This window comes from Paramisgurnus dabryanus, chromosome 1 (assembly GCF_030506205.2).
Source record: "Paramisgurnus dabryanus chromosome 1, PD_genome_1.1, whole genome shotgun sequence".
NCBI classification, from domain to species: Eukaryota; Metazoa; Chordata; class Actinopteri; order Cypriniformes; family Cobitidae; genus Paramisgurnus; species Paramisgurnus dabryanus.
The window spans coordinates 49,691,155-49,718,160 of record NC_133337.1 but is presented as its reverse complement, the minus strand read 5'-3'; the positions used below and the strand labels follow the sequence as shown (position 1 = coordinate 49,718,160).

The window sequence follows — 27,006 nt, the reverse complement described above, 5'->3', positions numbered from 1 at the left end:
CTTTCTTCAGCTGAGCTCTTTGGTTACTGTGATACTTCTGCTTTGCTTGTCATTGTACGATGCGCGGTTGGTTGTTGTGATATTTTTTCCACCGATCCTCCAAGTCATTTCAACTTACTGTTATTTATCTTGACTAGAGATGAGTTGTTGTTATAACTACAGATGAGTTGTTATAACTTATAAAATATAGTTGAAAAAAGTCAACTTGAATTTTTGTTGATTCAACAAAATAATTTAAGGCAGCAAAGTTTTTTTACAGTGTACCTTTATTTCTGAGAGTGTTTAAATTTGTGTTATTTCATATTTTGATGCATTTGATACTATTATAAAATGTGAAAAAAAAAAACATAAAAAAAGGAGAAAGTGACCATAAACTTTCGACCGTATATTAGTTCGGAGGATTATTCTTAATTAAGTTTAAAACTCAAACATAAAATTACTACACATTTGTGAAATTGGTCTCAAACCGAATACCAAGATATAGCCTTATAACTAGCTCCTTTAAATTCTAGCAAAATAGTAAAGATCTGAACAAAATATCTTATTTGAGGAAATGACAGACAAAGCAATAATGGCTCATACACAGGAAAGAAAGTAAAGACGTAATGCATTTAATTCCACGTGCAATGACAAATCTACCCGTGACTTCATTCACCTATTTAGAGCAAGACTGTAGGCACTGACTAATCGACTCAAAACACCGTGATCGCTATTCAGTGACATCCCTCACCCCTTTAAGTTACAGACAGCTGGACAGCCAGTCAGCTGCGCGACAAGAGCCCAAAGAGGGCGGGAATTTTGCACCCAATGACATGTTATAGACAGGGTCCCTGTCAAAGAGCAGATCTAACTTTAACACAGGACAGATACAGAGACTGAAGTGGAAATAAGGGACCGTCTGGGACGCCTTGCTTTTCCTGTACTGACTGTCTGTACAAGTTGTTTTTATTTTCTCTGGAGTTGCTGTTTTAATAGGACAAAGACATGAATGTTCAAAAGTGTGCCAGGTGTGGGTTTGTGGTGTACCCGGCAGAGAAGGTCAATCTTATTGGTCAGGTAAGCTTGTACAGATATTGTACATCTAACAACTTGAATAATTGTTTAGCCATGTTACCCATATTGTACGCAGACTGTTTTGGATCAGCTAACTCAAAAAATCTTTATTGTTATTGTTTCTTTCAGAATTGGCACAAAGCATGTTTTCACTGTGAGGTGTGTAAAACGGTTTTAACAGCCAATAATTATGAGAGCTATCAGAAAAGGCCTTTCTGCAAAGTGTAAGTTTTTGAGAATTGCTTCTCATTTTTTGTTTAATACTTACTTTTTACTTTTTAATTATTTCTTTTTTTTAAAATAAATTTTCAAAACTTAAAAATCTAGTCTATATTTAAAGGGATAGTTTACCCCAAAATAAAAAAATGTCATTTTTTTGTTCATATTCTTTACTCTGCTGAATACAAAAGAAAATATTTTAATAAATGATTGATTTCCTTAGTATTTGTTTTACCTACTATGGAAGTCAATGGGTACCATCAACTGTGTGGTTACATAATTTTTTTAAAACAACTTCTTTTGTGTTCAAAAGAATAAAAAAAAACTCAAGACAGGTTTAGAACAACATGACGCAGATTAAATTATGAACTATCCCTTTAAATAACTTAAATGCATTATATAACAAGTTAAACTCACTTAATGGTTAAACTCTATAATTTGACTGATAATTTAATTGATGTAAATATGTCTTTTTTAGGCACAATCCAAAGAATAATACGTTCACTAGTGTCTATGAGACTCCCGTCAACATCAATGCAAAGAAACAGACTGAGGCGGTCAGTGAGGTGAGCTACTGTATTAATGATGTAACAAACATCAGAAAACACAAACTTTTGCAAATCTTACTATGAAAAAATATATATATTTATTTATATATGATATACATACACATATATTGAGCAGCATGAAAACTATGAACACAAAAATATGAAAATGACCAACATTAAAATATTTGAAACAATCATACCAAATGTTCTGAAAGAAATAAATTATTTCTTTTTTAAACGAATAAACTTTAAAAGATGGGCTATATGATTGGCTTTCTAGTGCTAACTAGGATTGGTCAACACCGGATATTGCTACCTAACTCATAGGCGAAGTATTTGAGGAAATGAATATGGGTCACAATGCTTGTTAAACCTAGCTTTAGCACGGGCCATGGGTATTGCATGATGTGCTGGGTTATGGGGCTGTTTTTAGAAAAGCTTAAAGGCTTCTGTGACTCCACAGCTTTGGAATGAGATCTGCATCTCTCATTCAAGTTATTTCTGTGTTGTGACATGATACCCCCCAGGGCTTCTTTATGTATTTGCTGTTTAAATTTATACCTCATAAACATGGACCACCTCTCAGAGTCCCTGCGTCTCTCACTTGGACGGATCGCAGCTGTCCATGTCTGTCAGTAAGCCATGTTGGCTTTCACCAAGACTGACAGTGTCCAGACACTTCACATTTCACATGTGCAATGGCCATCCTTTCCAAATATCAATTAATAGGGGCCAATGATGTCACACATTTACATTGAGTTGGGTTTATTTTGGGGAATTTGTGTAAAGACATTCAGAATAATTTTTTTTTTTTAGAATAAATACCGAGAGGAGGGCGAGCGTTTTATGTCCACTTTTCACTATGACATGAAATCAAAAGATATCGAGCAGGCTCGTAAGGCAAGCCAGCTTGCTAGCCAGGTAAGTAACCCAAAAATAACAACAGGGGTATCTATATAAATGCAATTTGTCTGTGCGGCATCTGACTGGTTTTTAATCTTTCACTACTCAGCAAGGCTACCAAACTGCGTTTGCGGGCCAACAGTCGTGGTACTCCGGCAGCGTCACTAGCCAGGAAGTTGTACGGGTGAGCCAGGCCCAGAAAACCATCAGTGATGTAAGTAAAGTGGTTGAGACTTTATGGTACTTAAAGGGATAGTTCACCCAAAAATGAAAATTTTGTCATAAAGACCTCCGTTCATCTTCAGAACACAGTTTAAGATGTTTTAGATTTAGTCCGAGAGCTTTCTGACCCTCCATTGAACAACTATGTACGGTATACAGACCTGGAAGAGAAGACAATGTTGAATAAAGTTGTAATTTTTGGACCAAAATGTATCTTCGATGCTTCAACAACTTTCTAACTTACACACAGATGTCACATGGACTACTTTGATGATGTTTTTATTACCTTTCTGGACATGGACAGTATACCGTACATACGTTTTTAATGGAGGGTCAGAAACTGTAAACATCTTAAACTGTGTTTTGAAGATTACAGAGGTCTTATGGGTTTGAAACGACATGAGGGTGAGTCATTAATGACATAATTTTAATTTTTTTGGGTGAACTATTCCTTTAATGATAATAAATAAATAATTTACAATTATGTATTACAGGTGGAATATAAGCGAGGCCACGAGCAGCGTGTGACACAGTTTACTTCTGTGACAGACACACCTGAAATCTTACATGCCAAGACCGGAGCCTCATTAGCTAGTGATGTAAGGGTGCATTTGTCCCCCCATACTAACATAACACAAATCATTTATTGTGAACTTCCTCTATTGTGTTTTTAACATGGGATGCTTCATGTTCTTATACAGGTGAAATACACAGAGGAATATGAGCAGTCTAAAGGAAAAGGCAGTTTTCCGGCTATGATAACTCCAGGATATGAAATGGCAAAGAAAGCAAACACACTGGCTAGCAATGTTAGTCTCTGTGCAGTCAGATCCATTGTAACCTTACTATAACATAACTTTTTTGATTAACTAAAACACTTTGTTTGCTGTAACACAACTTTACTGTGACGTTTATTTTCTAATCTTTTCTTTCAGCTGCAATATAAAAAAGGACACGAGGAAAGAGTCTCACAGTACACCACTGTGACAGACTCTCCTGATGTTCTTCTAGCTAAAAACCAGGGGAAAATCGCTAGTGATGTAAGCCAATCGCACCACACTGAAGCTAATACATTTCCATTCAGCACATATCCTAATTTTGCATTTCTCTCCGTCATAAAGTATGCCTACACGGAGGAGTATGAACAACACAGAGGCAAAGGCAGTTTCCCTGCCCACTTCACCCCAGGATACCAGGTGGCCAAAAAAGCAGGCGAGATGGCCAGCAAAGTAAGTGTCTGAATGTAACGTGCATTAAGCAGGTATGTCAGCTCCACTCGTATGGTGATTGTGAAACCAACAATGTTTATTTGCAGTTGAAGTATCAACAGAAATACGAGCAGGAGATTAAAGGGAAAGCCAGCACTGATGCCGGATCTGCCGAATTCGCTCTGGCCAGAGAACACGCAGACCATCTCAGTCAGGTCAGGCTGCATCAAATGATCAAGAGCATTCCCTTTGGGAAACAATGTGTCGTATCATCGTAACGATCCGTGTCTCATTCCTGCAGCATGTCTACACAGAAGAATATGAACAGCAGAAAGGCAAGGGCAGCTTTCCGGCCATGATAACTCCTGGATACCAGATGGCCAAAAAAGCTCATGACTTAGCCAGTGATGTGAGTAACATCACCTTCCTTTTACAGTATGATTAGACCAGTGTTGGGGAAAGTTACTTTTAAAAGTAATGCATTACAATATTGAGTTACTCCCAAAAAAAGTAACTAATGCGTTACTTAGTTACTTTTTATAAAAAGTAATGCTTACGTTACTTTTAAGTTACTTTTGCATTACTTTTTCTTACTTGGCTGAGGCTCAATCTCTTTCAGGCCTTGCATGTGTTTTTTATGACTGAGAAGTTCTTAGTCAAATTAATTAAACTGAAAAAAGTAACTCAAATATGAATGTATACATTTATAACGTAATGCGTTACTTTACTTGTTACTTCAGAAAAGTAATATTATTACGTAATGCACATTACTTGTAATGCATTAACCCCAACACTGGAGTAGACAATGTTTCACATATTAGAAATTTCACAATTCATAGTAAAAATAGCCCCATGTACCAATTTTAAGTCAGTCTTTATTTGATTTACTTGCACTAGTACTACAGTATATGACCAGTATATTGCATTGAGGTTTTCTGCAAGCTAAATCTAATATCAAACTATTATTTTAATTTAATGTTAATTCATTATTTATTTATTTTATAACATATTAAATTTTAAAAAATCTAAAAATAAATAAATGATTTAATTAATATTTAAAACTGATACTTGAAAAATCCTATAAAATTATTTACAGCAATTTATAGACGCATTTTGACTGGTCTCATTTACACCAACAATTTATCCCCTAATAAAGTATTATCTACTATGTAGACCAGTTGTTCTAAAACTGGTGGCGGATTTATGACATTTTATAAAATAATTAATAATATATATAATTAATAAATTAATTGATCATAAATTCTGTGCAATTAAATCTCAGAAATATAAGCCTACTAACCAACAGCACTACATTACACTGTAAAAAATTAGCTGTAATTATGCAGCTGGTTGCCAGTAACTTACTGTAGAAGATAAAGACCGAAAATGTTTCATGTTCATTTAACTTTGAACGAACTGTTGCCAGTAAATAACATAAATGTAAAATCTACAGTAAGTGACTGGCAGCTAGTTGCCAGTAATCCCCAGTAAGGCTGTAATTTCTATGTTTTGTTTAATTTAAATATTAGGTTTTGGAAGGTTTTATGTCATAAATTTTCTTTGGGGGGCCACGAAGGAATGCAGTGTATACAAGGGGGGGCGCACGCCAAAAAAGTTTGAGAACCACTGATGTAGACAATCATGCCAGTAAAAAGCACAGTGAGTGTCTAAATGATTGATGTTCTTTAACACCACAGGAATTCATCCTGACAGTTCCTGGACAGCAGAGTTTTTCTGGTATTTTTGTGTTTAAATAACACCTACCTTATCCCTGTCTCTCCATATTTAACCTACAGCTGAAATATAAGAAGGACCTGAACAAGATGAAGGGATCTTCTGCATACCACACTTTGAACTCTGAAGACAACCTGACTCTGAAAAGCGCACGTAAAATCAACAAGCTCATGAGTGAGGTGAGCAGACTTATTGGTTTATCTGTAACATTGTTTATCTTACTGATTTCTCTTGCTTCCTATTTGGAAAATAGGAAAACTTACAGATCCGACCCTTAAATGTCCATTAGGTGATGTTGTAGTCCAATCCGTCCAATTCTAAATCTGTCTTTATTTGATTTACTTGCACTACAGTATATTGCATTGAGGTTTTCTGAATTGACATTTTGAGATTCTTGACATTTTGCAAACGAGAGAGAGAGAGAATAAAAAACACATCTGTCATTGGCTCAGACCTACAGTCTCCACACCTGCATTCTACCCTGAGCCCTCTTGCTGTGTCCAGCCACCCATAGACTTAAACAAAAAACAGCTCACAAGCCAACAGGACGACATCATTACATTCTAGTAGCCCATCTGTCTGCATGCCACAGCGTATCTACAAATAATACCACATCTTCAGTCTGCCAAAATTTACAAGCAGATGCCAAAAGTGCACATGCATCTCTGCATGAGGGGTCACCACAAGGTATAACTGCGTACCTGACCCGGACTTTCTTCCTTTTTCAGGTTGAATACAAAAAAGACCTCGAGACAACCAAAGGGCACAGCATCAACTACTGCGAGACACCACAGTTCAAGAATGTGTCGAAGATCGCCAAGTATACCAGTGATGTGAGTGCCTCATCAGTGATATGACTACTATATCCAAAGTATGACAGCATACTCTATATTTACTGTACAGTGGTACTTATACTTGTTCACTTGATACATTTTCCACTCATTCTTTAATAAACCATTAAGTTTTGCTTTGGTAATGGAGAACTTGGTCACCGAAACCTCTTTTAACAGAAATGTGAATACTGCAGGTGCTGCAATATTGTTTCACTTCTTATTTTTGTGGGTTTGATCACAGAATAAATATAAAGAGAATTACACCAATCACATGAAAGGGCACTATGAAGGGGGCGGCATCGACAAGAAGACCATGCATGCCATGAATGTCAGAAAGCTGGCCAGTGATGTAAGTATTTAAAAACTTTTTTAGGCCATATTATCTTAAAGATGAAAACAAATTCTAGAGAGTTAGTTCTGCTAATATATACATCTTATGGAAAATATAATAACAGGGCCTCCAGGCCATAAATATAAAATTTTTTTACTGTAATGTACTTATATTTTGTAATACCATCTCAAAAAGTCTCAAAATCAAATTCTGTAAAAACGAGATCTTTGACAAAATTAAAGGGATAGTTTCCTCTATATTATTTCTTTGTTCCGATGAACACGAAGGAAGATATTTTGAGGAATGTAAGAATACTATGGAAGTCGATGGGGCCTCTGATTGGTTTGGTTACAAACATTCCTTAAAATATCTCCCTTCATGTTTATCAGAACAAAGAAATGTATACAGGTTTGTAACAACATGAGAGTGTTAAAATGATTCACAGAATGTTCTTTACAATATGATGATTTTATGTAGAAAACAGCAAATCTACAAAAAGCTGGGTTTTCCCAGGCTAGGTCAGATATTTCCCTGTACTACAAAATTAGTGAATACAAAATACAAATAAATTGTGAAAGCGCTATAGAAATACATTTAAATTGACTTATAAAACAAACAAAAAAATAAATAATAAAACAAATACTTCTTTTTTTAGGGCTGTCAAAAGACAAATCGCGATTAATCGCTTACAAAATAAAAAAAATTGTTTGCATAATATATTTGCGTGTGTATTATGCAGGCTCGGACTGGTAATCTGTACAACCGGGCAAATGCCCGGTGGGCCGCTCGACATGTGGGCCGGTGGCCTCCGAGATTTTTTTTTTCATGCCAAAATGTTTAAGTTATTTATTTTCGGCCCGTCATGTATAAATGCAGTTGCATTTGGCTTTGGGGGCGGGTGATAGGAAAATATTTTCGGCTTCTTCATGACAGGTTCAGTGTGTGTTACGATCGCGCACCCATGCCCCACCCCTCAAATGGATTTGTCCAAGCAGCCGCTGGGTTTATGTGGAAATATACAGTGATGATAGCGCATCATTTAGCCTTGCACTTAAGAAAAATCATTATGGACAACAGAGGCTCCAAAAAGAAGAAATGGGGAGCGGAGAAGATCCGCGAGAAAAAGTCGCCCAGGTATATTAACAACCGCCCAAATATATCTGGCATAACTTTTTTTGTTCTTCCGTAATAATGACACTATTTGATAATGACATTTGCGTGCGAGGCGAGCACGTGTCTCTTCCAAGGAGTTCGGTATGTGTTCGCGTGCTCTCTGTTTCTCTATGAATTGGCTGTGAGCCGAGGCAAGTTCAGTGTCACGTTGTGTCCATGTTTCTGAACTTGAGCAGAGTTGTATGCATAAAGGCCCGGGTATACTTTTTTTCCGCGTCCGGCTCGCGCGCGCACGCGTCCGCGCAGCTTTCCGGGTATAGTCCTCGCGGCTACACGCGGATGGCCGCGTTCGACACTATACGCAATACAAATGATTTCTTATTCAAATTATTAGTCTAACAGGCTGTCAGGGCAGCACTGATTTTGAGACATTTACAGTACATTATAACATTAGGATAGGTGAAGAAAAGTAACTGATCCACCATTGCAAACACAGTTTAGAACAAACAACAAGACAACAAAGAACAGGAATCAAACAAACATGCTCCAGAGCTTTCTGTTCTTGGAAGAAGTAAAAGTTAAAGAAGAAAAACGATAGTGTGTGTGCAAATGCTGTCTATTTCCTTTGTATAATTGTTTATAGTGGAGTGTCCTGTCTAAATATTTTCATGCGCATGCGCTGTCGTACGCGGACTGTACGCGCACTGTCCGCGCGGTCTCAAATTTTGGGCTGCACGCGGACGGTCCGCGCGGCCGGCCGCGGACCCTCCTGATGACGAAAATGACGTCATGCGGACGGCGCGCATACGCGGACGTCCCGAGTATACTTTCGGCTTTAGAGGTCTTCACAGAGGACCCGTACAGTTCCGGGTCTATGTTTTAAAGGGGCAGTTGGGTCTCGGTCGGTCCCAGTTTAATTATGCTACTTCGGGTCCTGGGTCTGATCGACCAGTCGGCGCTAATGCGTTAAAGCTCTAGTTTCTATGGCTATAACAACTGGCTCTTGTTTTGAAAGTCACAATGCACTTTCTTTCTTATATTTTTATAAATATTATTAATTAACCATCTTTGCTTTCTGAGCAAACATTTTAGATATAAGAGATGGTAATCTTTTAATCTGCAAGAGAGAAATGGAAAGAGAGGCACTTTTACTGCTTCTGCTCTAATATAAAGTGAAGAAAGCTACATAAACCATTATAACACCGGTCACATTTATAATCTATAGACCTATTTATAATCTATAGACCTGCACTGTCTATCATTAATATACTTTACACTTTGATAAAAGGGGTCATCTACACAAGTATTGCTTCATATAACAGTGCAAAAATAGTAAAGTGTTTTTGTGGTGCTTCGACAAACAGTGTCAGCTTTGTTCATGGCAAAGAGAGTTTGAGGTGGTTGAATTTTAACTATACTGTGAAATTAATATAAATGTTTAATAAATCAAAGCATTGGGTTAGAGGGGCGATTTTGGTATCGGTGGGCTTGTGTGTGGAGTGGGGGGGGGGTCGTCGGTCCAGTGGTGGGCCGTTCCACGAGGAAATTGCCAGGGCCGAATTTTGTTCCCAGTCCGACCCTGGTATTATGTATATATAAACACACACACACATATATTTAAGAAATTTAAGAAACATGTTATTTATGTATATATTTTTACATTTATATATTTAAATTTATATATACAATTAAATATAATTTAATTAACACTGCTGGTGTTTATATGAGTACCACCAGACCTGGTGGTACCCATATATACACCAGCAGTGTACATTTAACACTGGTAATTTAGCTGTGTAAGATATATATATAAATGTTGTAATATAAAATGTAATTGTTTCTTAAATACATACATGCGTGTGTGTATTTATATTTACAAAATAATTACAAACAGTGCACATACATATATTATGCAAAAACAAACTTTTATTTAGTATACGATTAATCACGATTAATCTTTTGACTGCCCTTCTTTTTTAAATTACAAATCTCTGGCATAGTGCTGAGTGTTTACTGTACATACTGTGGTACTCTGTGATTTTAGATTGCCTACAAATCAGATTATGAGCATGAAAAGAATGTGCAGGGTGAGTACAACTATCCTGCCACTATTACCCCATCCTACCAGTCACAGAAAAAACTGGAGCCACTTAAAGATGTAAGTCTACCATTTTGTTTACAGTCCATGAACTGTTTATAAAAGAAGAATTGTGTTTAACATATTATTGCTTCCTTAAACTTGACCATTTAAGTATATATAATCAACTTTAGATAACTAAGATAAGCTAAATCTATTTTGTTTCACGTAGAAAAACTACAGACAACATATCGACAAACTGAAATACAGCCAGGTTACGGACACTCCTGACATTGTGCAAGCCAGAATCAATGCTCATCAACTCAGCAATGTAAGCATCAGTTAAGAGTGTTTTAGGACATTAAATCTAACGTGCAATGTTAGTGCCACGTGTATAATCGATATCATTCTTCACACAGTTGAACTACAAGGCTGACTATGAGAAGACAAAGACGCAGTATACATTATCCCAAGATACACCGGAGATTAAGAAGGCCAAAGCCAATGCAGAGCTTGTTAGTGATGTAAGTCTATTCTGTACTCACAAATACCAGAACCTTGACACATAGCTTTGTGTTGATTGCATTGTGATCTTTGCATTGTGAACACTTACAGATCAAATACAAGGAGGATTGGGAGAAAAACAAATCTAAAGCTTGCGATATTGGCATGGACACACTGACGCTCAAAGCTGCCAAAGCCTCCGGAGATCTGGCTAGCGATGTAAGAATCTGTCCAAGTTAATTGAAATGAGATATTTTTAGAAATTAGAGGCTGACAGATAACTGATATAACTTATCTTATCTGATATGAATTGTCCTTGGATGTATAAATTTTTAATTAAATTTAATCAGACACCTTTATCTAAAGCAACGCACAGTGGCAGCTCGTGACTGCTCTTCCGAGGGGCACAAATTCAAAATATGTGTTCGGAGTGTCATGTGTGTTGCTCGTGTTTTTAAAATATGTGTTTGTTGCGTCATGTGAAGCATGTGCATCACATGTTTTGTCAAAATAAGTGCCTGCTGCACACGAGTCAAAACCGTTTATGATAAAAGAGATGCTCACGTTCATAAAATAAGCGCAAGACACTCCCTTAACACTAAACTCTGATTACGCGAGCGTCTCTATGTGCCGAACACATATTTTAAGATGACGAACCACACACGTGACGAGCTACATACATGTTGTGACGAACTTCCCATCGTGCGCCCTCGAAAAAAGTCACCCCCGCCACTGGCAATTAGTGATGCACCGATGTATCGGCCGCCGATATTTATTGGCCGATTTTTGATGGATTTGAAACCATCGGCATATCGGCAACAGCACGAGAAAGGCCGATACCGATTGTTTATTAATTAACCACATAAAGGCAATGAGTTGCATGTCTGTTGCGTAATCCAGCATTTTTAACAATAATTATCAAAATAATTAAATACTTCCCAAAACAAAATAAGTTGTATAAATTATAGTTTGTCAGACGTGCGATGAGGGAAAAAATAATAAATAGCGTAATAAATCATGCGAGATTACTCATTCACGTGATCCATGCGCTCTAGAGTATTTCGGGAAAATGCCTGCGGTCTGGGCTTTCTTCAAAATCTCGGATAAAGACCAAAAAATTGGCATTTGCAACGAGTGTTCTGCAGAAATATCAAGAGGAGGTAGTATTGTATACAAGTGTTTAATATCGGTATCGGCCAGAAGTTGATGTTTAAATTGGTATCGGCCCAAAAAATCCTATCGGTGCATCCCTACTGGCAATGCATTCAAAGCATCACTTGCAATGGATTGAATTTGTATATTTTTCTATCACTATGTGCTTTTTCTGGGAATTGAACCATAGACTGTAAATAAATATGGACGTAGTGTCTGTGATGTCACCCATAGGTTTGTGAAGAGCATTTTTGAAGCCCAAAGTAGGCGGAGCCTGCAGTCGATATCTTGGTAGTACGTCACTTAACAGATAACAAAAAAAACGGCCACCTAGCAGCGACAAAATAGACCAAAAACACGTTTTGTACCAGGCTGTAAACATATTTATTTCTGCTGTAAAGTTGGGCATTTTAATAATAGGGGGTCTATGGGATTGACTCCATTTTAGAGACCATCTCTAGCGGCCAGTCTATGAATTGCATTTTAGTCACTTCCATGTTGGATCAGAAGGTTGCCCAATGGATTGAACCCATATTTTTTGGGGCCTGAGCTACAGGAATACCTAGAGACTGTCAAATTTTGCTCACAGGGCGCAATTAAAATATCTGATTAATACATGTAAATATCTTGGGTTGTATAGATCAAGTACAAGGAGACATATATGAAGAACAAGGACAAAGCAATTGGTATGGATGTCAGTGACACCAAAACCCTCCACTCGCTTCAGGTGGCCAAGCTGAGTAGTGAGGTAAGTCCCTTGTTTTAAACATTATCCTTGGGGTTGCTGACACAATGACACAAATACCATATAAGTCTCATAATACAGACTAAGCCATAACATTTTGCTTAACAGACTGCATATAAAAAGGGATCTAAGGAGACTCAGTCCCAGTTCCACCTGCCTTTGGATATGGTGAATCTGAGCCATGCTAAAAAAGCTCAAGCCCTGGCAAGTGACTTGGACTACAGGAAGAAACTACACGATTATACCGTCCTGCCTGATGACATGAAAGTGCAGCAAGCTAAGAAGGCCTACCAACTACAGAGCGATGTAAGATTATCAGTATACAGGACTACAACAGTACGGTAACACATAACACACGTCTAATATAGGGATATTGACTTGTTTTTTGTAGAACCAGTACCGATCAGACCTAACCTGGATGAAGGGAGTGGGTTGGGAGGTGGACGGCTGCCTGGATGTGGAACAGGCCAAAAAAGCAGGAGAACTTGTCAGCGAGGTTGGTCATCATTACACATCTTTTATGTACTGATCTTTACTTTCATTGCTTTAATTTTGTGTTTTTCACCTCTATGCAGACAAAGTATCGCCAGAAGGCGGATAGTGTTAAATTTACACAAGTTGCAGACACCCCCTCCATCAAACATGCCAAGAAGAGCCAGGAGCTACAGAGCGGGGTAAGATATTGATATTTATCTCTACCTTTTCATTGGTTGAAGCGCACACGACATGAATTGGCCCTTTTTTGCCCCTTAGCTGGCATACAAGGCGGGCACAGAGCAGATAATCCACCAATACACCATGAGCAAAGATGAGCCTCTCTTCAAACAAGCCAAAGCTAATGCAGAACTTCTTAGTGGGGTATGAACCAAATCATGACTATATCTATGGTACACAAATAAACTGCACAGTGACTAACATCCACTTCCTGCTTTTAATCAACACAGAAAGCATATAAGAGTAGCTGGGAGGAACAGAGGGAGAGGGGCTTTGAACTGGGCATGGATACGCTTTCCATACTATCAGCCAAAGCAACACGAGATCTCGCCAGCGATGTGAGTGAATGTACACCCTGCTAACACACATGACCAATGATTGACATTTATGGAACTCAGACTGTCATGTAAATGCTCCCGGTTAATGTGTCTAGGTTAAGTACAAGCAAGAATACGAGATGACGAAGGGGAAGATGATCGGCGTGAACGCTGTGTCTGGTGATTCTCAGTTAGCCCATAACACCCTGGCCACTAAACTCCATAGTGACCTCAATTATAGGAAACAGTACGAGGACAACAAGACCAAAAACAGTGTGTCACTTGACATGATGAATCTCACTCATGCAAAGAAAGCCCAGGAACTGGCCACCGAGACCAATTACAAAACCTTCCTACACAAGTACACCGACCTACCCTCTGATATGAAACTGGATTGGGCCAAGAAAGCTTACGGCTTACAGAGTGATGTAAGACTTAGATATAAGATTTATCCCAAATGCAGTTTAATGGCATGGCTTAATTGAAATGAAAGCACGTTGTTTTGGGAATCACAACTGATATGTTTTATTCACAGAAAAAGTATCGCTCCGACTTGAACTGGATGAAGGGAGTCGGCTGGGAGACCTCTGGATCCCTTGATGTACAGCAGGCCAGAAAGGCAACAGATTTGGCCAGTGAGGTACAGACTGACTTTTTATGACTAAATGTCTATAATTGGGTGCCCAGTGCTTCTATTAACCTAGAAAGAACAACCTAGTAACTTAGTTTTGGTAAACCATTCTCTGCAAGCATGTAAAAAAATAGGTCATTGAAATTTGGCTTCCCTTGTGATGTCAGAAGGGGATAATACCGCCCTATAATCTGCACTATACAATCAAGGCGCTGCCATTTAGTGCAAAGATCAGCTTGTTTGAATTTAAAAGGACACACACAAAAACAGCACATTTTGCTTACATGTACAAAGTGGCAATTTTAACATGTTATAATAAATTATAAATGGTATTTTCAGCTAGAACTTTACATACATACTCTGAGGACACCATAGATTTATTTGACATCTTAAAAAAAGTCTTGTGAAATGTCCCCTTTAAAATCAGAAACCATCAATAGCATCGGTATATAGGAAACAGATGAGCAGTTATGTAATGCTATAAATAACTTCAGAGGTTAGTTGCTGGGGTTATATTTAACAAGGATGTATAAAAATTAACTTCCTCAATGCAGCAGCACCTTGTATAGTTAGAAGAACCCTCTACTCGGCAAAGACAGACAAGAGATTAATATTAAATATTTAATTTTAAGAATAGAATAGAATACTGTTGTTAAAGATATAGTTCATCAAAAAAAGAAAATTCTGTCATCATTAACTCACCCTTAAGTTGTTCCAAACCTTGTTAAATTTCTTTGTTCTGCAGAACACAAATGAAGATATTTTGAAAAATGTTAATAACCACATCTGGGGCACCATTCACTTCCATAGTATTATTTTTTATTATGTAGGTCAGTGGTTCACCAGATCTATTTGCCTACAAACATTCTTCAAAAATAATCTTCATTTGTATTTAGCAGAAGAAAGAAATGTATACACTACAGGTTTGGATCAGTAAATGATGACAGAATTTACATTTTTCTGTGAACTATTCTGTGTTATTGGCATTCATACTGTAACTGCCATATTGCTGACAAAGTGTAAACCTTTCTGTGAAATCCAGACCAATTTTTTTTTAACATGATCTCACAAAGTTCTGTGGTATATTTTGATAATTTATTTGTGTCATTTTCACGGATCTCCGCATTTTTCCGTGTCTGTATCACAGACTTTATTTTCCGTGTCAGTTTCACATGGGTTTGGGGTTAGATTTGGGTTTTGGGTTAGGATGTCATTTTATGTTACAAAAAAGTCATTCTAACCCAAAACCCACGCGAAAATGGTACGAAATAGGAGAAACAATTGAGTAACCAATACGTGAAACTGACACGGCAAAGAAAGTCCGTGGGACAGACACTGAAAAATGCGGAGATCCGTGAAAATGACACGGATAAATGAGCAAAATATTCAGTGACTATTACACGGAAATTCGTGAGATCAGGTTGATTTTTTTTATATTTGTTTTACCTATTAATGTACAGTGAGGGAAACAAAGTCTTAAGGTTTTTTTATTTAAAAATAAACAGGATGATGTCAAATTCATTATTTTGCTCTATTCTGTAGGTCAATAAAAATTTATAATGACAGCATTCGTTTTAAAAAACATAAACATTTACACTTTAGGTGTCAGACTGTTGGACCCAAGTGTATATTAAAGAGGCAAAGCTCATTACTAGCATGTTAATAAATGCAAAGATTTCCCTTGGGTGACAGCTATGACAATTTTTAGATGCAGATATTCTAAAATGGTTAAACAAATAGTTAAAACATATCATTCTTACTACAAATGTATGTAATGCCATGTGTATTTTTCAGAATAAATACAGACAGCACGTGAGTGCTCTGAAGTTCACTAGCGTGGAGGATACACCAGAGATGGTGCAAGCCAAAATCTCCAGCAAACTGGTGCTTGATGTACGTAAACTCTTTCATTTTAGAGGATACATGGTTTCATACTAGAAAGACATAAAAATGCTTTGCTGACACCACAAAATGCACAATGTAGCTATAATAAAAGAAAGCATTTAAAGAATTGCACACAATTGACAAAGTGAGATTGACTATTGTATTGACTACTTTTAACACAATAAATATAACTACACTATAATATCTTCTTCATACAGAGGTTGTACAGAGAGAAGGGAGAAAGCGAAATGCACAAGTACACGCTATCTGGAGACCTACCCGAGCATGTGCAGGCAAAGATCAATGCTATGAACCTCAGTGATGTAAGAATCCATTACATATCTCCTGCTGTTTACATTTTAAAAGCTGTTAAAACACACAAAGGCAATTTACTTTACACATTCAGTGGTTAAAAGGAGATTTCTTGTGTACAGTCACATTACAAAGGGTCCTGGACAAAGATGAAAGAAGCTGGCTACAAGTTACGCTTGGATGCTATTCCATTCCAAGCAGCCAAATCTTCTACCGATATCCTTAGTGATGTGAGTATTGCGGACACAATGGCAACAAACTACTATCTATTTATCTATCTGTGTGTCTGTCTAACTGTATAACTGTATTACTTTTAGCAAAAGTACAAGGCACAGTTTGAGAAAAGTAAAGGAAAGATGATTGGCCTAAAAGGACTTGAGGATGACATAAACATCGCCCATTCTGTGCATGCCACACAGATACACAGCAATGTAAGTATTCCCTTACAGTAAACAAAGCAATTATTAAGTATTTACTAAACTATTTGGAGTTGGATGAAGTATGCGAGTGATCATATAATCATTCTACTTAGATCAAATACAAAAAGGATTCTTCTAAGGGGCATTCTCAGTTCCATCTGCCCATGGACATGCTGGACGTGCTGCATGCCAAGAAGGCTCAGTCTCTGGTCAGCGATCAGGACTACAGACTGAGATTGCACAAATACACAACAGTGGCCGGTGACCTCAAAGTACAGGCTGCCAAGAGAGCATATGAACTGCAAAGTGAGGTAAGCCTTACTCAATATACCTGCACTGCACCACCTTGATTACTTTTAGTCATCCCTCCAATGAATGAAAGTAACTTGCTCTGTTTATGCAACAGAAAATCTACCGCTCTGATCTAAACTACTTACGTGGTGCAGCCTGGATTGCCACGGGTGCTTTACAGATCGAGGGATCCAAACGGGCCACAGATCTACTCAGTGAGGTATGGCTGGTGAACAGCTTAATCCTGCATGGTGGTCTATACAGTATATATAATTAATAATATATTTATAGTACATTCCTTTTACAGAAAAAGTATCGCCAGCAACCATACTCTTTCAAACACACATCCGTAACAGATTCTCCAGATATGGTACATGCTAAGATCAGTGGCAAAGTCACTAATGAGGTAAAAGGGCATGCATACTACTGCCACTGTGTAGTTTAATGCACAGTGAAAAACAAGATTATAATATCACGTGGTCTGATGTTTTATTAGCGCTTGTACAAAGAAAAGGGGGAGAACTTGAGGCACAACTACACCATTACAGCAGAGAGACCCGAAATCACGCAGGCCAAGATTAACGCTGCTAACTTCAGTGATGTAAGCTGAGCCTTCGAAACCTATTTTTGTGTTAATGGATATCATAAAATCAACTATTCTGCAGTTAATGTAGAAAGATAAAAGATATGTTTTTAAATGAAGTCATGCAATAAAAGGAAATTGCATGAGGTGCATTTAGAAATATTCAAAACATCATTTATTTCTGTTTTATTTCAGGTAAAGTACAAGGAGTCCTGGCACGTACTCAGAGCTCAGGGTTATAAACTCACCATGAAGGATATCCCCTTCCAGGCTGCCAAAGCATCTACCAGCATGGCTAGTGATGTAAGAATAACCTCTCTAAATTTACACCCCTAAACATTTATGGGCAAAAACAAGTCTGATAGCCGTTTCATTAAAGGACACCTATTATACAAAAAGATGTGTGGACATAATGTGTGTTGGCAGTGTGTGAACACAACCACCCTATGTTAATAAAATCCACCCGCTCCTTGTTTTTTAAATCATTAAACCAAAGCCGTATCATTAGACATATCTTATCAATGTGAGGTCACATTGATAAAGCCCCGCCCACTTACAGTCCTGCATTACCATAGTTTCTACCCTCAGTGAGTTGTAGTCAATCCACTTGATACTATTGTCTCAGACTGTATAAATCAGATCTAAAGTGCTCACTGTTTGCTTGTAAGAAAGTAAGGAGCTGTAGCTCATTTGCATTTAAAGGTACAGACATGAAAACAGTGCGTTTTTGCTCCCACCCAAATAGGGGCATTTTAGACATGCTATAATAAATGATCTGTGGGGTATTTTGAGCTGAAACTTCACAGGCACATTCTGGGCACACATGAGACTTCTATTACATCTTGTAAAAAGGCCATAATAGGTGCCCTTTAACATCCATAACCATATCACAGTCATGTTTGAGGTGACTTAACTGTCTAGAGACCATGGGTCTTCAAGGGGGTCCGGGCCTCTTTGGGGGTCTGTGGTGGTATTACTGTGGGTCCTTAAAATATTGTTTCAATACGAAATAACTTTTTTGAGTAAAAATGAAATTAGGCATCAAACAAAAATGCACTAATGAGCTAATAACAGAAATGATAATAAACGAAATGAAGGTTCCTATATCTATACAATACATTTTAAATGTAATGAAGTATGTTAACAGTATGTATCTGTGTAAAAAAAATCAAAACAAAGTATGTAAATCCAGTTTTAATTTGATACATGTTCTGGGGGTCTTTGCTCCTCCCATCTATCCATAAGGAGTCCTTGGCCTGAAAAAGACTGAGGACTTCTGTTCTAGACAGTTCACACACAAACGCTCACTAATATCTAGTCAAATTTGTTTTGATAGTACCAATACAAGCACAACCATCTGCTGGAGAAAGGTAAGCACATCGGCTCTCGCAGCGTTCTGGAGGACCCACATCTGATGCATTGCTTGGAGATGGGCCGTCTGCAGAGCGACCAGAATTACCGTAAAAACGCCATGTCCACCAGCGGCCAGTATCAGCTGCCCATAGACATGGTGAACCTGATCCATGCCAAAAAGGCCCAGGCCCTAGCCAGTGACCAGGATTACAAGACTCACATGCACTCTTACACCATCATACCTGATGACATGAAGGTCCAGTGGGCCAGAAAGGCATACGACCTACAGAGCCAGGTGAGAAAGACCACATGAATCTTACAAGCAGTTTAGAAAAGTAACTTTTTATTAAATCTATTATTGGCATTACTTTTTACAATGTATTGTCTATAAATACTTAGCAAATAATCTCTTTGTTTTTTTTTAAGAATGTGTACAAATCAGATCTGAACTTTATGAAAGGGGTGGCTTGGGACACAGTGGGTGCAGCTCAGCTAGACTATGTCAAGAAAGCCGGAGATCTTATTAGTGATGTAAGTACATAGGCTACTTTACGTACTGTAATTCATTACGCTCACACCGTAATGCCTGATAACAAATGCTTTGCTTCTGTAGAAAAAGTACCGTCAACATCCTGACAGTCTGAAGTTCACCCAGGTGGCAGATTCACCGGATATCCTCCATGCAAAGAACAGCTACATGCAGTGTAGTGAGGTAAAATTCAACAGGTTTATATCAGTCAGTGTCTATTTTACTGTAGCTAAAGAGTGGAGAGTAATAACCTGTCATTCTTGCAGAGGTTGTATAAGTCTGGAGACTCTGAGTCCATGCACAGATGCTCTTTACCCCCTGATCATCCAGACTTCATCAGAGCGAGGATCAACGCTCAGCAGATTAGTGATGTAAGCTTGCTGTGGTTAGATACACTTAATGTTACGTACTGTAAAATGTAAATGTTAACTCATTTTGCATCCTCTACAGTTACTGTATGTATGTTGCTTTATCTCTCTCACTTTATAGAAAGTTTATAAAATGTCAGGTGAGCAGGTTAAATCGGCTGGTTATGACCTCAAGTTAGACGCCATTCCCTTCCAGACAGCCAAGGCTTCTAGAGAAATTGCTAGTGATGTAAGTCAAAATATTCATATTAATACAATTATTTCTATACATGATAACATGTTCTTCAATGTTTTTAAAGCTGAATTCTGTAAATTCAATAACAAAATTGCAAAAATTACCTTGGTCAAGCAAACAGATAGTCCCAGCCCAATATCACATCATTTGTTGAGCCAGTGTCGGGCTGGTCGATATGCTTAAAAATTTTGTGTACTTTTTTGGGAATCTTAAAGGATGGTTCACCCAAAAATTATAATTTTGTAATCATTTACTCATGTTGTTACAAACCGGTATACATTTATTTGTTCTGCTGACCACAAAGGAAATATTTTGAGCAGTGTTTGTAACCAAACCGTTTTTGAGCAACACTGACTTCCATACTTAGTAGTATTTTTCCTTACTATGTAAGTCAATGGTGCTTCTGTTTCTTGCTTCATTACAAATATCTTCCTTTGTGTTCAGCAAAACAAATACATTTATACAGGTTTGTAACAACGTGAGGGTAAATGAGGACAAAATTCATTCATTTTTGGGTGAACTATCCTTTTAACCTAACTAAACTGATCTTACGGAGAGTTGTGTTATAGTCACGCAAAATTGTATTCATTTATTCGTGTCCATGGCACGTAATTCAGATTTTTTCCGTGCCTTGAGCATGAATGCCTTTTTTGTAACACTCGCATGAATTTCTATAAATAGTGTCTCATGTCCGCTGCACGACTTTCTTTTTCGTTTTATTTTATGTATTGTTTTCTCATTGTTTTTTCCTATTTTCTAACCATTGTCGCTTGGGGTTTGGGTTAGAATCACTTTCTGTTACATTTTTAGACATCCTAACCCAAACCACAACTCTAACCCCAACCCCAGACGAGAATAGTTTTAAAAGCAGAAGAAAAACATGTAGAAACCAATACATAAAAGTACATCCTTACCAAAACACCAAATCTAGCCCCAACCCCAAGCGACAATGATTTAAAAATAGGAAAAAAACAATGAAAAAGAAAGTCATGCAACAGACATGGGAATCTATTTACAGAAATTCTTGTAACGTGTCACGAAAAAGACATTTGTGCTCAAGGCAGGGAAAAAAGCAGAATTTCGTGCCATGGAGACAAATAAATTATAAATTTTTTGCATGACTATAACACGACTTTCCGTGAGATCATGTTGATACCTGTAGCTCTCTCTGCGTTTAAGCTTTAAAGGTATTTAGGTCCATAAAAATATATACATTTTAACATAAAAATACAGCTTTTCAGCTTTAAGAAATCTAAAGTTCATAGCCATATATGTACAGCATTTTGAATGAATGCATTTTCTTCTTAGTTCCGCTATAAGGAGGCATTTGCCAAGGATAAGGGCCATCAGGTGGGTCTCCTTAGTGTTGAGGATGACCCCAAGATGAGACACTCGCTGGCTGTTGGGAAGCTTCAGAGCAACAACCAGTACAAGAAGCAGTCTCAGGAGACACGCTCTCAGTTTAAGAGTCATGCTGACCAACCTTCATTTCTTCATGCTAAGAAGAGCCAGGCTCAGATCAGCAACCACAGCTATCGCCAGCATCTTCATGACTACACCTGCGATCCTGATCAACTCAATGTCAAACACGCTAAACAGGCGTACAAACTTCAGAGTGATGTAAGAAAGCTTTGGAATGCTTACAGTTGTCCTTATGTAGCATAAACTTGACGTTATGTCTATACTTACAGGTGAACTACAAATCAGATCTGAACTGGATTAAAGGTGCAGGCTGGACCCCGCCAGGCTCACATAAAGTAGAAATGGCCCGCCGGGCTGCAGAACTGGGCCTTGCTGAAGGTGTGACCACTGACGAGGCTATCGCCCAGTATCAACAACTAATGGTGAGACAAAAAGTATTACTTATGTAATAGTACGTACCACATCTGGTGTGTAACCAAAGTGCTTGTAAAATGTTGGATTGATACAACACTTCCAAATAAGGAAAGGTGTGTCAATAATTACAGAACACAAAAGTATTTGATGGGAGTTGGTCAAACGGTGCAAGATCAAAAATATTTTTAACTCAAGAAACATGAAATTACGATATCCTAATTTCTTGTTCCTCAGATGCTCCAGAGACAACAGCAGTTCCAGGACCAGCAACGGCAGCTGCAGTCCACCACAGAGCAGACAGAAACCACACAGGAGTTCCAGCAGCCTGAAGTCAATCCCGATGCCATGGAGATCCTCAACGTCAAAAGGAAGAAAACCATTCACACCACATTCAAACAGGCCAAGACCACAAAATCCATCACGTCACAATCTGTTGCATCTCACTCAACCGCAAGTCAGTCTATCTCTAACCAGTCCACCAAAAACCAGTCAATTACCAATCAATCCAACACGAGGGCGATCAGTCAAATCCAGGCTGCTGCAAAGTCAGGAACAATGTAATCTACCATTCTTGTCTTCCATATTTTAGTTTTTTACATTTAATTTATGAACATCATGTAGATCCTGGTGTTCTTTGTGTTTTTGATTGATCTACTGTAGAAATGAGGGCTTTACAGAAAAACTGTGGCACGTGAATGTGAAGATGGTTAGAGTAGGTGTATACTGAAAGATGAGCAATAAAAAGCAAGCAAGCTTAATTGTGGTTAAATGAAGATGATAATGGTTATGTGGAGATATTAAAGTGAACAGAGCAAGTCTGGATTATTTGATAAAAAGGCATGAGCATGTTTTCGAAGAAGTGCCCTCACGAGTTCCTACTTTTCTATTTAATAGAAACATAACTGTAGCACCTGGCTGGTCAGATCGCATTTATGACAAGTAAAATTATTGCTCTAGTGGATTTTAAGGCTGTCTCTGGTGGTGCTGGAATACAGGAGTTATATTTGAGATACTGGATATACTCTGACAAGCTGAGCTTTATGAGAAAGATTATAACTGCAACTCTGCTAGCAGAGTTAAATGTGTGAACTTTGACATAATGGAAAAATAAAGTTTTTTGTTTTGAAATTCCTTCCAAATTATTGCCCACTCTTTGTTAAACGGTCCTGAGCGCTAGAGGGCAGTCACAGACTGTTTTCTGTAACACAGTCACAGAAGTTTATGTTTGACACAGAAGTTTGCTTGATATATTTTGTTTGAGCAACAAGTCAAACAGTGATACAAAATGATACAAAGAAGGATGGATGACTCACTGTTAAAACAGTACAAGTTTACTTTTACTCCAAGCATTTTGTTGGAAAGCCTCATGTGGGACATAATGAAAATCAATTTAAAGGGATAGTACACCCCAAAATGAAAATTCTGTCATCATTTACTCACTGGAATGTTCTTACAAACCTATAAACATTTCTTTGTTCTGATAAACACGAGGGAAGATATTTTAAGGGATATTTGTGAGCCCCATTCACTTCCATACGGTAGTATTCTTTATTCCTACTATTCAAGTGAATACGGCTCATGAACAGTTTGGTTACAAACATTCCTCAAAATATCTTCCTTCGTATAAAGAAATGTATACAGATTTGTAAAAACATGAGCACGAAAAATGATGACAGAATATAAATGTTTATGTTGACCCATGATGTCTAAACCAGTGATGCAACTGTTGGGAAGGAACTGGTGATGGATTGCCCATGGGGAGGCTTGCAATGATTTCTGATGACAGTTCACAGCTGACTTCTGGGCACTGGGATTTTGAAGTTGGTTACGGGAATCTGGGTGAGCCCCCCTGCCCTAACAGCAAAATATGTCTTTATGTAGTATCTGGTTATTTGTTTCACAGCATTTTATAATGTTACAATAGAAACATGTATGAGAAGTCAAGTCAAGAAACTTCATTGTCATTTCAACCAAAAAATACTTAAGTTAGATGAATATTTTTTTTACACAATCAACACACACATCTCCGCTACAAATGAACACTTAGGGCCCTATTTTAACGATCTGAAACGCAAGTGCGAAGCGCAATGCGCATGTGACTTTGTGGGTGGATCTTGGGCGCTGTTGCTATTTTCCCTTCGGGAGAAATAACTCTTGCGCCAGGCGCAAATCAATAAGGGTATATATGAAAATATTTTAATTGTTATTTGCATGAGAATTTTTTTAATGCAGCCACACAATAAATACAAACTATCACCACAATGCTCACCACTATGATTCCCCTTATCTCGTGTATTAATATTTTTTAGTGTAACAATTTATGATTAGCAAAAATAACTGTTGCATCTCTGTAGATTAGATAAGCAAAGTGACATTATGGTCAAGCATGCGCCCTTAAAATAGCATAATGAACCACGCGCAACGCGCCACTGACTTTAGACTAGTTTTTTTTGGTCAGTGGCGCAATTGTTTTTTAAAACTGCAAAATAGCATCAGGGATGGTTTGCGCCGCAACACGCCTCCTTTTTTGCGCTGAACCGCCCAGGGAGCGCATGTTCATTCCCTAGTTTGCCGACGTGCGTCTGTGGAGGGAAAAACCCGCTGTGCGCCGGTGCAAAATACGAATGATACATGCGTCACTGACAAAGTCAATTGCGCTGGGTGCAAGATAGGGCCCTTAAAGTTTGTTTGTGTGACCTAATGTTGTTGTACAGTTACACCAATAGTGACAGGTGTTCAAACGTTACAACTTACCCCATACAGTAGGTGGGGTTAATTGTAACAAACAAAGGGTTTGTTGTAACACCTGCTAGAAAATTTGGTTTAAACACAAATAATTCAATAAAATTCTGTCTATATGCTAAAGGTGGATATTGTTTATATATCTGCCTATAATAGATAGATATCCACACATTCATCCATCCATGATCCTTCATCTAACCATCCTTGTATTATGCATCAATGCATATTAATAGATTTTTTTGAAAGGGCTTTGGTTTGGATTTGGTGACTTACACACCCAACTCGAAATCTGAAAAAAAAACGTAAGATGAAGAAATGTACTTTTGTGCCTCCAAAACACATCAAAACTTTTCATAAATTCACAGGAGATCATCTTTTTGACAGTTAGAGAAAAAGACCAAAAGCACAGATTTAAAAGTACATTTTAACCACATAAAGTCCATGTGTATAACCTAGAGCAAACAGTGCCAGACAAAAGACACCAAACTACATAAACTACAAGACATGCATAGAAATAAATGAAAATTGCGCTGACCAATACAGCAAGGGTGTTTTGGGTGCGGATCTTATATAAAATGGATTGTTGCCTTCTTAAAGACAAGAATTTTTCACACAAAGCATCATGGGACACAAGAAGACATCCTCTCATTCCATGGCTAAGGAACATATGGAGATTCTGGTATCTCCGGCTCTCCATATGTTGAAGGCTTTGCATTACAGAACATTTCCCCTATAGACACAACATGAGTCAATGTGTTTGTGGTTAATATAGCAAAGACGCCAACTGTGTGCAGGCAACATTCCCTCCTGTTTTCTTTGGTGTCCAGCCTCATTGCCACAAACGCCCTTGTCAGCCAAGGTTCTTGGTTTCACGCAGCTTTGTGTAGTAAATTGTTCGTTCATCCATGTTAAAAAGACCAGGATTGCTGATCACCAGAACATTTTGTGATTTGGGTGCTGGTCCATTGTATAAAATGCTGTTTTTTTGTCAGAAAAAAATGGTCCCTTGCTGTCACTGGGGCAATACCCTTTCAAACCTTACACCTTTGTACTTAAAGAGTCCTATAGAGAACCTCAAAACGTACACTATAAAAAATGTTCGGTTGTATTGTTGGTTCAAAGGTGGAGAAATCCAACAGTTGGGTTATAAATAAACCTGTGCTGGGTTATTTCACCCAAATGTTGGGTTGTTTCAACCCATGGTTTGGCAACCACTACCCAGCAAAGAAGTTGTTTATAACCCAACAGTTGGGTTTGTATTTGACCCAACTATGGATTAAAACAACACAACATTTTTTAGAGTGATATTGTAACCAAATGTATACATATCTGTACCTAAATATTAGGTCCTTTTTAAAGAGTACTGCCCCAGAGAAAGTTGAGAAAAAAATTTTGTGACAGGGATGCTCAAGAGTTTGCAGCGTTTGCTCATTTTGTACAAATGAGAAAACATTACCTATATTTGTAAATTGAATATCAGAATAAATGGCTCATATGAATGGCAGTCAATGGAGAAAGTGCTTTTCAGAACCATATGTAGTTCCACCATTTACCAGGGGTAAGTGGTCAGATCAGCTCCAAACAAGCACTAACCAGCATAAACCATACTGGACCAGCATGGAAATTCATTTTAACTAAAAGTTCAAACTCAAAAGACTGCAGCTAGCCTAATGTCTTATACAAACTTAATTAACATCATAAGCATAATTTTGAACAATTTTCAAAGTTTGTCTAAAATGAAAGTCTTTATTTGAACATAAGTTTTACGATCTCTCATGATGCAGATAATTTGCTAAATTCATAACAAATCCAACATTACCAAAAAGCACCAATTTTTATGGCACTGCTGCCAATTTGCTTTTGCGGCGACTGTTAATGTGCCAAAGATCTTAGGAAGCACTGATCCCCCTGAGTATAGTTAACACATGTTGTAAATTTTGAATGTACCTTTCAGCTCATTTCGAAAGAAAAATACTGGACCCTCAGCATTTCAAGGGGGTTGCATTAAACACAATTTAAACTTGGTGGCCGGTCTGTTCCGTCCAGCTTTAAGTGAACCCTGTCCGTTAAAGAGGACCACATGGCTTGTATAAAGAAGCCAGACGTAATGAGTTGTATTCCATGGAGTATTGGCTTTCATGAGCCGACCT

At 37.9% G+C, this 27,006-nt stretch overlaps 1 protein-coding gene across 2 annotated transcripts; it reads left to right on the top strand.

Annotated features, from left to right (window-relative positions):
• The first annotated feature begins 838 nt into the window (after positions 1 to 838).
• On the top strand, positions 839 to 23,245 carry nrap (nebulin-related anchoring protein). Of its 2 annotated transcripts, XM_065262543.2 has the most exons (43): positions 839 to 1,056; positions 1,183 to 1,277; positions 1,751 to 1,838; positions 2,637 to 2,741; positions 2,833 to 2,937; positions 3,440 to 3,544; positions 3,647 to 3,754; positions 3,881 to 3,985; positions 4,067 to 4,174; positions 4,261 to 4,368; positions 4,455 to 4,562; positions 5,950 to 6,066; positions 6,616 to 6,720; positions 6,962 to 7,069; positions 10,209 to 10,322; positions 10,474 to 10,572; positions 10,661 to 10,765; positions 10,857 to 10,964; positions 12,538 to 12,645; positions 12,751 to 12,948; positions 13,034 to 13,138; positions 13,218 to 13,316; positions 13,396 to 13,500; positions 13,587 to 13,694; positions 13,790 to 14,101; positions 14,209 to 14,313; positions 16,099 to 16,197; positions 16,407 to 16,511; positions 16,623 to 16,730; positions 16,818 to 16,931; positions 17,033 to 17,230; positions 17,326 to 17,430; positions 17,518 to 17,616; positions 17,707 to 17,811; positions 17,989 to 18,096; positions 19,130 to 19,441; positions 19,573 to 19,677; positions 19,760 to 19,858; positions 19,942 to 20,046; positions 20,165 to 20,272; positions 21,587 to 21,898; positions 21,970 to 22,122; positions 22,349 to 23,245. In XM_065262543.2, exons 1-43 carry the CDS (start codon positions 985 to 987, stop codon positions 22,673 to 22,675), a joined length of 5,565 nt encoding a protein of 1,854 aa, XP_065118615.2. In that variant the 5' UTR covers positions 839 to 984; the 3' UTR covers positions 22,676 to 23,245. The 2 variants fall into 2 exon arrangements, with proteins under 2 accessions (XP_065118615.2, XP_065118616.2); XM_065262544.2 differs by lacking the exon at positions 3,440 to 3,544.
• Positions 23,246 to 27,006: the final 3,761 nt, after the last annotated feature.

Coding starts and splice junctions, on each gene's coding strand:
- nrap (XM_065262543.2), top strand. CDS start 985: ATGAATGTTCAAAAGTGTGCCAGGTGTGGGTTTGTGGTGTACCCGGCA. Junction 14,102..14,208: donor CTTACGGCTTACAGAGTGAT/GTAAGACTTAGA, acceptor TTTTATTCACAG/AAAAAGTATCGCTCCGACTT. Junction 19,442..19,572: donor CATACGACCTACAGAGCCAG/GTGAGAAAGACC, acceptor TTTTTTTTTAAG/AATGTGTACAAATCAGATCT.